The following is a 13,974-nucleotide window of genomic DNA, read 5'->3' as shown; positions in this document are numbered from 1 at the left end:
TTTCGCTGGACATTCACGTTCGCAGGGCGGGATGGCGCCAATTTTTTTATATATATACTCCGACTTGCTATTCTGTCTCTTACCGTATTTCTCCCTTTGCTCGTGTTCCGGTTTATGTAAAAGCACCTGAGTCGAAAAAAAAGATTGGTCGCAGCCTTCAACAACATCCTCTCCTGCAGTTCTGCCGAGTGCGCTTTTTTTTTTCCCTCTCCCCAACGTAAGCCGATGGAAGATGAGGAGAAAACGCGACTGCCACTCGAGTGATGGCCGAGAAACGGGAGAACGGCCGCGGAAATGGAGATGGGGGGAGCGTGTAGAGAGAGTCGCTTTCTCCCGTGGTCAGAGCGACCGAGTCACGCTAGCGCGGCGCTGGACGTGAGCAGGCCTTTCGCGCACCGCTGGCAAAACGCCGAGGATCGCAAAAGCGCGGCAGGGCCGACGTCGTCGATCCGAGCAGGCCGCGCTCGCTTCATTTGCGCGCGATCCGTGCGGAAGAAAAGGGGTGACGCTCGGCTCCGACCGGAAAGCGCGCCGCACGCCGTGGAATGGCGGGCGCCAATGGGCGAGCCGACATCGCAGCACTTGGTCGAGCCAACAGATGTCATTCGGAGGAAAAAAGCACCAGAAACGGCAAAAGAAAGTAAGAAGTAACGAAGCAAATCCTAATCAGCCATCTTTTTTTTTCTTTCGTTAACCCAATTGGAAGCTTTCTTTTCGAGGCTTCCTTTTCCCGCTTGCCGAATGCCTCAGCTGGACGCCCTTTTTCCTCCGAGTGTTGTGCTAACCAAACCAAGCAAACATTGCAGGAAAGAGCTTAGACCTCTCTCGCGAAAAGCGTGTCCGGGATCACGCTTCGCTGGCGCCAACTCGGACCGAGTTGAATGCGCGCGGCTTTGGAGGAATCGGCCGGCCGCTTTCTCGGAGCCAGCCGATCCCGCTGGCGGATCATAGAAATCACTCGGAGCGTAAAGAGACCCAGAAGAGGATTTTCGTGCGCCGATGCTTCGCAGTCCGCAGTCGCGCGCCGAAACGCCCGGGTCGTACGCCCGTGACGCCGAACGAAAACGGCGAAAAGGAAGCTACGACATGCGGCTATTTGTTATGTCATTTCTCCCGTTAGCCTGAGATGAGCGAACTGCATGTTCCGGTTGTCCTGTCTGCCTTCCGCATAACTTTTACCTCGAAGAAAGGTCACTCATTAAACAAAGGACAGGAAGAATCGGGAGCTCACAAATGTAGAACTGAAACGAGCCGATCTTTTTTCCTCTCTCTATCGGAGTTAGGGAAGGAACCAGGGACGCAGGGCAAAAAGCAGCGTTATGCAGCTTGAGGACTGCCCGTCGATCACATGACAGCAGTCGGTGTGACATTTCTGATTCATTTGTATGCATCTGAAAGTGATACAAAGAACACCAACGCCTTACACTAAACGAAGAAAGACAGTCAAAACAAAACAGCACTTCATACACGAATTATCAAAAACTGTATACGAACACACTTATTTAAGTTTTTTAGTGGCATTAGGGTCAATCAACGCCAAACGTCCCAGCTATTCTCACGACCATGTCAGATGTATTCGAAAAAATCGTGCTCATTTTTATTACGTTGAAAACAGTGAATTGCTAGAATATTTCGGAGAGAGAAAAATTTATGGTCACGTGGGAGCCTTCCGAACTTCGCGGAATGACGTCCGAGTGTTGTTTGTCAGAAAATTTATTTCGAAAGTACCGTTTCTTGTTTCAACACCATGTTTGGTTTACATATTAAGCAAGGACGTTAATGTAAGATGTTCGAAGCTCCATAATATTAGTGCAAATTTTCTGGCGTATACGCCTCCAGAAATTTCGCCAAAATGTTTTACGTTTGCATTTTTCCCTTTGTAATACTGCACCATGTATGGATATCTTGGTAGTGAATATGTACTCTAAAGAAGGTATATTTTGCGTTACAATATGTTCAGATTACTGCAGTTGCTAAATTTTGCGAGAAAAAAAATATGACAGAGTTGAGAAAATCACCATTTTGGTCCATATTGAGACGCAATTTGCACCATGTGGGGCTCCAATTAAAAATGAGCTTTATACTTCAATCGAAAGCAAAAAAAAATTGTTCTTAAATGGCAAGTTTTATCATTACAATTTTTGTTTTAAGGAAGAAAGTAATCTTTGAAGTTCCCCATTGACGTCTATCTTCCAATATGGTCATACGGCAGCTTCCTCGTTAAAGTTCCTCATAGCCGTCAATGGAGAAATTCAAAAATTATTTTCTAACATAAAACATAAATTGTAATGATAAAACTTGCCGTATAAGAACTATTTATTTGCTTTCGGTTGAAGTATAAAGCTGATTTTTAATTGGAACACCACACGTGCTCTCCATTGCGTCTCAATGTGGACCAAAATTATGATTTTCTCAAGTTCGTCATTTATTTCCCGCAAAATTGAGAAATTTCAGTGGTCTGAATATTTTTCACGCAAAAATGCCTTTCGTACAGTAAGTATTCATTACTCAAATACCCATATATGGTGCAGTATTACAAAGGGGAACATGCAAATAAGGAACATTTGGCGAAACTTGTGGAGGCGTGTATGGCCGAAAGACTGCAGTAATATTATTAAGCTCTTCTAACACCTTACACAATAGCCTTTGCTTAATATGTAAACCAACTTCGGTATCGAAACAAGAAACGACACTCTCTGAATAAATTTTCTGACAAACAACACTCAGACGACATTCCGCGAAATTCGAAAAGCTCCCACGTGTCCAAAAATTTTTTTCCCTCCGAAATATTCTAGAAATTCACTGTTTTCAATGCAATAAAAAGCACATTTTTTTTCCTAATACATTTGAGGTCGCCAGAATGGTTGTGCCGTTTGGCGTGGAATGAGCCATCACAAATTCACTTAAGTAACAGGCAAAGTGGAAATTGTAGACATGAACTGACAGTCATTACTTCGCAAAACTAATTATACACGTATCTTTAATTTCTATCGCTTAACTTCGCTGAAGGATGTGAAGAACAGAAAGAAAACGTTGAAAAAGTGACAAGCGTAATAAGTACTTTCCTTTGCACATCGCGCATGATAGAACATCAGCATATACAACTGTGACTTGCTGTTCGGAAGCAGAGAGGTATTTAGTTGGACAAGTCAGTGAAGGCACAAACCACGTAATGATACTTCCACTCTTTCAGTATTGCTAACATTGTTGGGCAGTCTAACTTCGCGGTAAGACTGAGTGTTAAACTATAAGCGCTTCATCGTAGCAACACAAAGCCTTGGCAGGCTAGCTCTTTGACGTATCGGAGCTCATTGCCGGCCACGGCAGCCGCATTTAGATTGGGACGAAATGCAAGAACACCCGTGTACTACTTTAGGTGCACCTTTTAAAGAGCTTCACGCAGTCAGAGTTAGTCCGCAGTCTACCCCTCCCCCCCGCCCCTTACGACGTGCCCCATAATCATTTTGGGAAATCCCCGAAATTATTACATTAAATGGCGGCCGCCTTTGCCATTAAGTTGAACGACCGCAAGGTTGGTGTGAAAACGCCGTCACGTGACACAAGGGCCCCGCTCCGTTCTCGCACACGCACGAAGACCCGAGCCCGTCCGAAGTATCTTGTCACAGTGTCGTCTTGTCAAGCGCGCCATCGGCGTTTTTTCCCAGAAGAGAGACCATCGTCGTAAGAATTAGGAGAAGTCTACTAGACATTTGTGAAGACAATTGTCAGCACAAGTAACGGAGCAAAGCACAAAATAACTGCAAATACACCAGCTGCCTTCATTCATTTTCGACTTCGATTATGGCTGTAAGCTGCAACCCACTAGTGGCGTCTTTCGACCCATTCTGCGACAATCTTCGCACACTATACAGCCCAAGTCCGAAGACCTTTTCGTCGGAAGAAAGGCTGCCAATGTCGCTCTATATTTTGTCTTCGACGACATATACGGTGCCCTTAGCACGAAACCTGACGCGGTCCGAATAAAAGAAAACTTTGCGCTGTTCCACTTAGCGAGCAGCGTATGTTCGCAGTGCACAGTCGTTGAGCGGAAGACAGCCGTTTTCTTCCCGCCCTCTTTCCCACTCAGTCATTGCCTTTATTTGCTTACACACACGCTCATCCATGCTCCCTATACTTAGACCCCGAAACCTGTGCCTGAAAAAATAGTTTACACGAAATAACAAATAATTTTGGCTAGCTTAGTCAGACCGGTCAGTCGGTTGTCATATGACCATTGACGTCACAAGCGAATGCGTGTATATTTGGCTATGATAGCCACGCAGCCGGAAGCTTCCGCGGCTAACGAAACTCTGGAGCCTAAATAAAGGGGAACGCAGGAAAAGTTGTGCTTAAAGTTCACGATATTGAATAAATAACTACATGAAAAGTATTTCATCTGTGCCTGCGATGGTATCTAAAGTGACCAAGTGATTGTTTTCGAATATACCAATAACCATGGTGAGAGGGACTTTTGAAAAATGCTCGTAAGAATTGTTGTAACTTCACCTAAACTCGTGCATCAAATGTATAAAACTCTGAGAGCTGGTATTGATGCAGAATTTTGTAAACTTTCTGTATCAGTTTTATTTTTCTGAACATAATTGATACTTTAAAGGTCACGAATCGAAATTCTGTGTTTCAATTTTTTCCCTATCAAACGTTTTATTCTTTCAATATTTCACCCGGCTGCATTGTTTCCATGGCAGCGTCGTCTCTGCTGAACGGCATGGATCAGAGCGCGGACCCGTGCTCCGACTTCTTCCAGTATGCGTGCGGCTCGTGGAACAAGCGGCACCAGATTCCCGAGGACCGGCCCAGCATTTCCACCTTCGAGGTGCTCTCCGACGAACTGCAGATCATACTCAAAGGTGCCTCCTCCTTTTGCTTCGAGCGTGGCTCGTGACTGCACTCCGTCCGCACTCACGAGCGAGTCTTGACAGAGCCCCAGAAAAGCTTAGTATTAATTATTTACAAGAAGGATTTAGCGCCTTCAATTGCGCGCACATCGCGAGCATTGCACCAGACTAGCTGTACACTGTACACTGTACACTGTACCCTGTACACGAACGGTGTACACAGCTGTACACCATTCGCACGTTCGTGAAATGTGTATCCGAAGTTTGTCCCTGCATTAGTAATTATTCGTGCTAGTCAAAAACGCAGTTAAATGAACGTTTCACGAGCGGTAACGCTAGCATAAACGAGGGTCACATGAGGATGCAGGATCGCGTTGTTGTGATTGCTCTTCCTCAGTGCTCGTTCGTGCAAACCCTTATGTTTTTCACATGTAAGCTTCCAACAAATCGGCCGTGTTTGTGTGTAACATCGCAGTTAATCTTTTCGAAGATGCTTCGGACGCCAGGAATTCGTTTTCGAATTGCTTTGAGCGCCAGGCTGTATACATTCGTACGTGTACTTGAGAGTTGAGAGTACAAATGGACTACATGATTTCTCCAGCACCTAAGGCTATAGAATAATGGCGCAATCATACATAATTATTCAAAAAGGCCTCGTTTCTACTATATAAAGCATTTCTAATTGAAGCCGGCTGATGAGGAAATGTAGCAGCTTTCACCATTTGCATCGTTGTTAATTGGTTTGCTTCCCTTTCTTCTGCGTTTTTTTTTCTTTAATGAAGGACACGCGGGGCATCGCAGTGGTTCTCTTATCTGGTCAACATTTGGCACGAAAGGCTGACTGGCTAAGCGCTGCAACTTAATAACCACCGTCACAGCTTGGTGCACTCAAATATTATGAACTGCTGACTTCTTCATCAGGAACGCGTTGGTCTCCAACTGACGTTTGCCGTTGTCCCTGCAGATTTGCTGGAGGAGCCACCAAACCCGTACGACAACAGTGCCACCATCAAGGCAAAGACCCTTTACAACTCATGCATGAAACTGAGTAAGGCATGCGACGACTCTTGTTTTTCTTTTTCTCTCTCCCTATCTTATTTATTTTATTGGAGGACAGAATTTTCTGTTGAATTCATTTAGATTATGACCCGAAATGCACTATTTGGCTGAAAGTTGGCACGTCTATAGAAGGATTTCTTGAAAATGCTTACCGCTGTAACTTAAGCGGAAAGTGTCCTACAACCATTGCAGTTTGCCAGTTCTTCGCTATGGGGCAGAAATTATGAGAAAAACGAAGAAATTCGAGAAGTTGCTAAGGACCACCCAGCGTCCGATGGAATGAAAAATGATAGGCGCAAACACTGAGAGATAGGATGACAGCAGAGTGGCATCATCAGGGCTAGCCGATATCGTAGTGGACATTAAAAGGGAAAAAATGACCAGGGCAGGTCACGTCGTGAGAAGGACAGATATCCGATGGTCAGGTCAGTTATAGCGTCGGAATGGATACCAAGGGATGGGAAGCGTGGCCGAGGACGAGCGACGAAATTGAGAAATGTGCAGGCACATGATGGAATCGGCTCATGAAGAACGGGCTGAGCTGGAAGTCGTTGGGAGTGGCCATCTCCCAGCAGTGGGCATAAGATAGGCTGATGACGACGATCGTTGAAAACAGTAGCTTCCTGCAAATCAGCCAGAAAACAAATCGTAAGCTTTGTTGCTAAAGTTGCGGCATAAAAAATGGAGGAGGGAGTGAATGCTTACAATGAAGAAGAACGTTCTTCAGCAAAAAAAAAAAAAAAAAAAATCTGGGAACCTTAGGAAAGTGCCCCTTTACGGCGCAAAAAAATACATCAACCGGTGTGAGCAAGTCATCTCCAGGGGTAGGCAAACATATCATTGAAATATGTTTAGTGGATAGAGAGCTAAAGTGATATGACAAGTGGTACTGTGGCCCTCATGTACGAAGTAACACGCTTGCGTTTTTTACTGTGGTCGGAACTTCAATAGAAGTATGTACCTACCATACAAGTAGTTTGCGGATGACTTCACCGTGCAAGGGCTATAAAGTGCACATATGATTCTGAGAGAGGAATTGACGTGAACAACTCCATATTATATCCTTAGTTGTGTAATTTTGCTTTTATTCATTTATTTATTTTAGATGTAGTTTCACCGAAATCTTAACAGCTGCTGCACTTAGCTCTTCTTGCGTAGAACTTAAGTGCTACTTGTTCCACTCTGTGGAGACTTTGCTCAGACACCCATGACAACTTCGATCATTAAGTGGCATCGAAGTGGATTGCGGGAAAGTGGGCGGACGGAAGTGATTGACCTATACGTGCGAAGTTGAGAGAGGTGCGACTAAGCGAACGAGAGTTAACATGCAGTATCTTTCGAGAGAGTTATGTATCTGGCAACTCGCCAGAAAGGTAATCTTTTTTTTCTCTTAGAGTTGAGCGGATTAAATTGAAATTCGAGCGTCAGATTGAGATCCTTCATTCCCTGCAGAACATGATAAGTTCAGTGTTTGCATTGCGCCGTGTTTTTATGTCGGCAAGCTAAGCAGTGGCGAAGCGAGGACGGGTGGAAGGTGACGATGACGGTTGAAGAAAAAGCAGTGCAAAAACACAAGGACAACAGGCAGCGCTTGCCTGTCTTCTCCTTGTCCTCGTGTATTTGCGCTGCATTTCTTCAATTATTTTGCACCATTTCGCCCACATCAGGCTCCTGCTGCTTCAGAAGACGGCAGTAAGCTACCGTAACATCAGAGCTACTGCTATGTTGATATTAAATGGGAAAGCCACGAAGTAGTTATCGCACAAGAGAGTGGCAATTAGTGGAAACGCAGACGGATCGGTGCATAAATGGATGACGCCTTGTGGCTGGTCAGCTTACTTCATTGAGGGGCAAAGCAAAATGCAGGGGCGTAAAACCAGGTTGCACCTGGTTTGATGTTCTACACGGGGAAGGGGCGGGAAAAAAAGATAGGACAGCTAATACGCTCGCATGCATATAGCAGCGTTCACCGCGCATACCCAGAAGCTTTCAAACTTCCGACTGCCACAGAGTACGGTTCAACTTGGACTGTCTTAGATGAAGTAGACTGCAATCCATGATGCTAATGAAAGCTCGCAAGGACTGACTCCAAGGTATCCAGGACTTGCAGTTCGCTTCGAGCTGATGGTTAACTGAAGGAAGTTCGCCAGCTATGGAGGGGCTGAGACGAGTTGCCGAGCCCTTGCAATTGACTCCGTGAAGCCTGGACTGCGAGTAGCAGCGGGTGACGTGTTTCTTGGCAGACGTGATCGAGGAGATTGGCGACCAGCCTCTGCGTGTGGTGCTCCGTAGCCTTGGCGGGTGGCCCGTGACGGAGCCCAATTGGACGGCACCTCCGTGGGGCGTCGAGCGACTGCTGGGCGACCTGCGCGGACGCTTCGACCAAGGGGTCATCGTCGAGCAGTGGGTCGGACCTGACGACAAGAACTCCTCCGTCAACATTATACAGGTGAGGACTCAAAGTGGCGCCACTCACACCTCCGCCACCTATATGTGTAGGCACCGACGATTTCCGTGCCATCCATTTGTGCTGGCTCGTAAAAGGCAGAAATTAATTATTCGAAATAAATTACCTTTCTTTCGTCGCGGAACCAAAGACGAAATCGTTCCCCTTTCGAACAAAGCGACACATTTTCGACTGTCGCCGTGCTGCCATGTTGGTCGGGTGACCGCTGTACGCTCCGAATTCCGTCTCGGGCCGAATCAGACGAGCTGTTGTTCCGACTCTACCCAACGACGACACGTCTGTGGCGCGTGACGTGCGTCCTTAGCGTATGACATGTGGTACGTGATGCACGTTTGTAAAGATTTCGTTCCTGGTGCATCCATCGGCATACGTTTTCTGACTTAGCAGAACGTTTTGCTGGACTAGTTGGTTCATCGCTTGAGAAGGTAACAGCGCGAAAGGAACGACGACGGCTGTTTTGGGGGTGACCGTTATTTCTGTATCGCGAAGCTGATACTAAGTCTTGTGTATAAGGAAGGAAACAGAAAGGAAGAAGGCAGGGAGGTTAACCAGAACAACTTCCGGTTGGCTGCCCTATGCTGGGGAATTATGAAATGAGAGATGGGAAGGAGAACAAAGGGAAGTAAGTATACATTTCGTATTTTCCTCAATGAACGACAATGGGAAGTTAGCACCTGTCCTGTGTTCTTGTCTGGTTTCTATCACAGTACGCTCAGGTCGTCTGACATCGGTGCATAACGATGCCAAGCGATTTCGTCGCCCCAGTATTTATGGCGAGATTTATTGTTGATGTGGCTTCTATTGTAAACTGTGTTGGCACGATTGCTTGTGACATCAGCGATCACTGCGCTATATTTGCCGCTTTTTCGTTTCAAACCGATGACAGAGCTTGCACCCGTTGTGTAGTTTCTTACCAGTGTATGAGTGAGCAGGCTCTCTGTCTTGTTCGCGACTGTGTGCAAAACGCCGATTGGTTCGCAGTTCTTGCTTGTCATGAACCTGATCAATCATACGAATTATTTATTACTTCCATAAAAGAAATCTATGACAGGTGTTTTCTATGGAAGACGAAAGTTAAAAACGTTAAATTACGTAAGCCATGGATAACTCCTGAACATACCAAGATGATTAAACGCAAGAGTAAGCTTTTCAAACGTTTTATGGTTACCCGCGATCCTGTTGACCTGAAGGTGTTTAAAGCTTATCGAAATAAACTGAATAAAGAGCTTCGCAGGTCAAAATCTGCATTTCAAAACTGTTTCTTCCAAAAAAAAAAAAACAACTAGAAATTGTTTTGGAAATATCTAAACGACACATTTCTAAGGAAGAGTAAAGGAAACGCCTTTGGTGAGCTGACCATCGAAGGTAATGCAGCCTCCGGCACTGAACTAGCTGATAAGTTTAACGAATTTTTTGCAAGCCGTACGCCTTCTGGATGCCCACACAGAGCGCTTAGTTTCGCTCCAAACACTGTTAGTGAATCTGTAGTATTTCATGACACTGACAATGACGAGATGTTTTCCGCACTGATGAACCTTAAAACGACCTCCGCTAAAGATTGCAATGGGCTACAAATAAAGCCAATTAAGTTTGTTGCTGATATTTTGGTTCCTTGTCTAGTACATATATTCAATCAATGCATTGCATCGGCTGTTTTCCCCCAAAGGAATGAAAACCGCGAAGGTTTCTGTTATTTTCAAAGGTGGTGAAAAAAATATTTTTTCTAATTACCGTCCAATTTCTGTACTTCCTTTATTTTCTAAAGCCTGTGAAAAAAATTTATTGAAGAAAGTAGACAGTTTTTTCCACAAGCATTCATTGATAACCGATTTCCAGTTCGGATTTCATAAAGGGAAATCAACCGAGTCTGCTTTGCTGTTACAGAAAGAATTTTGCGTAATATTGACCAGAAAAAATTAACGCTTGGAATATTCATAGATTTTACTAAGGCGTTTGACCTCTTAAATCACGAGATTTTGATCTATAAGCTGAATAAATATGGTATACGAGGTCCTTGCCTTGATGTTTTTCGGTCGTACTTAAATCAACGTGACCAAGCAGTCGCTCTTGATGGTCAGGTACCTGCTCTGCGGTGAATCAAATGCGGTGTTCCCAAAGGTAGCTTGCTCGGCCCTCTAATTTTTAATGTTTATATTAATGATATAATTAACATTTCTAGGGACCCACAGTTCATTCTTTATGCTGACGATACAAGCATATTTCTTACCGGCCACAACCCCGACGAGCTTATACACAGAGGAAATGCTGTTCTCGAATCGTTGAGTGAATGGTCAAGGGCAAATGGATTGCTCATAAACACTAAAAAAACCAAAGCTGTCTTCTTTCGGCCCCGAAATATAGCGGTTGCCCCTATAAACCGCCTAGTGCTTTACGAAAATCAAATAGATACAATAGATTCTTTTAAGTCACTCGGAGTAGTTAATGAGATGGACAAATCACGTAGCGTACATTGAAAAGAAGTTGCATCAGTCAGTTGGTTTCCTTTCCAGGTGTCGATTTGATTTCCCTACACGCTTAAAAATAAGAATCTATCAACGCTGTCTTTCAATCGTACATTAATTATTGTCATTTGGTTTGGGGCACGACATCACGAACTAACCTAAACAGACTATTGGTATTACAAAAAAAAAAAAAAAAGCCGTGAGGCATATTGCTGGCGTTAGTTATAGAGCACACACTAGAGAGTTCCTTGTTAAACATAATATTTTTCGCCTTACCACAACTTTTGAACATCGGCTACTGTATCAGTTTAGATTTTCACCGCCCGCCTCAAAGGAGTTTTTCATATCTTTAGCTAATTTAACCTTAAAAGACAGAGCTGCTTGCACTAGAAGTACTGATAAGTGGACCGTTCCTCGTGTGAGAACTAACTACGGAAACCAAACTCTGCAATTTGTATTGCCAACGATCTTAAACACATATGAAACAGCTCATAGTCGCGTACTCACCCTGACACCTAAAGAACATAAAAAATATTTTGTAAGCTGCAGTGTATAGGTTCCTTCTTTTTTTTTTTTTGCGTATGTCTGCTATACCAGGGGCGTATTTCATTTCATTTTTGTTGAAGCTTGCGTACATCTAGCTTGTAGCTCTAGCTTGTATGCAACCATACAACTGTATGTACAGTGTGATTATTTTGCTTGTTGACTGCGTTTTGGTATCTCTGCCATGTGTGTCGTATGAATGTAATATGTTGGGCCTCAGGCGCACTCAAGCTAGAGTTTTGTAGCTTTTGGTCTGTGGTCCTTCCCCCCCCCCCCTTTTTTTTTATTGCATGGGAAAATAAAGACATTATTATTATTATTATTATTATTATTATTTGTACCGGCGGCTCAATTCAAGATGGAAAGAATTGGCCGCGCCTGTAGCAGACAGATTTCGTCCGCAACTTCGCCATTTCGAGAGCATTCTTGGTAGCTACCCTTGGAGTATTCCTAGATTTCGTCGGTACTGGCCCGGGCCCGTCGAACATATTCGTGAGTCTGTTTCTTACGCTCTCGTTACTGATTTTCAGAATGTAAAAAATTCCGAGGGTCTCTTACACTATTGCTAAGGTGACTCGAAGGCGAAAGCTTTAGTGGTGATGCATTAAAGAGTGAAACGCCGCGTCAGAATCCGATGCCTCATTTCGTGCTTGTCAAGCCTTCTTTGGCGTTGCATATTCCTTCGGCCACATAGCGTTCCACGTGCCGTCAGCAGGACGAGTCACGCGAACGGCGTTATTATTATATTGAAGCTGTTTAGCAAATCGTTCCTTGTCCGACGAACCAAATAACTATTGTCATAAACGGGTCACAAATTGGGTAAGTACCGCTACTCACCACTCGTACACTAAAAACGAAAACGGCAGAAACCATCACCATAATAAACGGGTATGTGCCACAGATGATTTGGTAAATCCCACCGCTCACCACTGGTCCACTAAAAATGAAGAAGGCAACAGTTAGCCATTCTTAATTGAATCAGGGCGGTTCTGTTTTGAATTTTTTAATTAGCATTATTATAACTTCATTCATGGCTGCGCTAAAAACAGGGACAACAGAAAAGACCTACACACTACGGGCGCAAACTACCAACTTTATTACTGAATGCCAAAGTAAACCTATATGTACACAAGTCTCATCACGTGCTCTCTTTTACGCACACCCCCCTGGGGATTTTTTGCTTTGAGGCATGATCATGATATGGTCAAAAAAATATGCAAGCGAACAATTGACAGAACCACAAGGCCGATAAAACTAAAAATTGCAAGTAAATCATTCAGACAAAGCCGTCTAAAAATTGAAGCTCTTTTTGGAGCAAAGTCAAAGAAGGCATGCTTACGCAATGCTCAGATTTCTTGTTAATAAAATAGGCCTCAACAACTTCCCTTTGCAACTTGTTACTTGATTGAGACAAAAAAAAAAACGTGTATTCGAAACATGGCGTGCATCCGCACCGCCTGCAGTGAAAGTTGCCCCCCGGTATTTGTGCGTACCGCTGGGCTATGCTCTCGCGCCCTCTCATTGAAACAGCGCCCCGTCTGTCCAATGTATACACTTCCGCAGGTCAAGGGTATTTCATATACCACACCTGAATTACATTCAGTGAAGACTTTGGCGTGGCGTTTGTTGCACACGGAACGCTTTTCCTTGTGCATCATTGCACATACTTTAGCCAATTTGCATGGAGCGGTAAAAACCGTTTTCACACCAAACCGATTCGCAACTTTCTTCACTGAAAGTGTCTCTACTTCAGGTGTGGTATAAGAAATACCCTTGACCTGCGGAAGTGTATACATTGGACAGACGGGGCGCTTTTTGTATGAGAGGGCGCGAGAGCATAGCCTAGCGGTACCCACAAATACCGGGGGGCACCTAGATTTTCACTGCAGGCGGTGCGGATGCGCGCCAAGTTTCGAAGACACGGTTTTTTTTTTTTGTCTAAATCAAGTAACTAGTTGCAAAGGGAAGTTGTTGGGGCCTATTTTATTAACAAGAAATCTGACCATTGCGTAAGCCTGCCTTCTTTGACTTTGCTCCAAAAAGAGCTTCAATTTTTAGACGGCTTTGTCTGAATGACACACAGTGTCCTAGTTTTTACTTGCAATTTTTAGTTTTATCGGCCTTGTAATTCTGTCAATTCTTCGCTTGTATATTTTTTTGACCATATCATGATCATGCCTCAAAGAAAGATAGCCCCAGGGGGGTGTGTTGCTAATCTCTCACGATGGGGCGTAAAAGAGAGCACGTGATGAGATTCGCGTATATTTAGGTTTACTTTGGCATTCAGTAATAAAGTTGGTAGTTTGCGCCCGTAATGTGTACGTCTCTTCTGTTGTCCCTTTTTTTGACGCAGCCATGAATGAAGTTACAAGTTTGCGCCAACTGGCCCAAATGAAAGCATTACTGTAGCGTTATTAATTTATTCTAACTATTCTATAATTCATTAGTCATATAATTCATGTGACCGCTTTTATCTATAAATTATTCGTTTTTCGGCCAATCACCCTGAGTGGGTGTGAGCCATTCGTAAAGGCAATCATCATCATCATCAACAACAAATGGCTGCGAAGCGCCGAAGACCCCCGAG

At 44.2% G+C, this 13,974-nt stretch overlaps 1 protein-coding gene across 1 annotated transcript in view; it reads left to right on the top strand.

Moving 5' to 3' along the window:
- LOC119389216 (neprilysin-1) overlaps positions 1 to 13,974 on the top strand; it is an 88,605-nt gene that overhangs the window by 47,477 nt on the left and 27,154 nt on the right. The window contains exons 5-7 of the mRNA XM_037656418.2: positions 4,707 to 4,868; positions 5,821 to 5,904; positions 8,159 to 8,364. Coding sequence (XP_037512346.1) covers positions 4,707 to 4,868; positions 5,821 to 5,904; positions 8,159 to 8,364 — 452 coding nt within the window. The remainder of the gene's footprint in view (positions 1 to 4,706; positions 4,869 to 5,820; positions 5,905 to 8,158; positions 8,365 to 13,974) is intronic.

Source organism: Rhipicephalus sanguineus, chromosome 4, assembly GCF_013339695.2.
Source record: "Rhipicephalus sanguineus isolate Rsan-2018 chromosome 4, BIME_Rsan_1.4, whole genome shotgun sequence".
NCBI lineage: Eukaryota > Metazoa > Arthropoda > Arachnida > Ixodida > Ixodidae > Rhipicephalus > Rhipicephalus sanguineus.
Note: the sequence above shows the minus strand (reverse complement) of the source record. Positions and strands in the feature narration are given on the sequence as shown.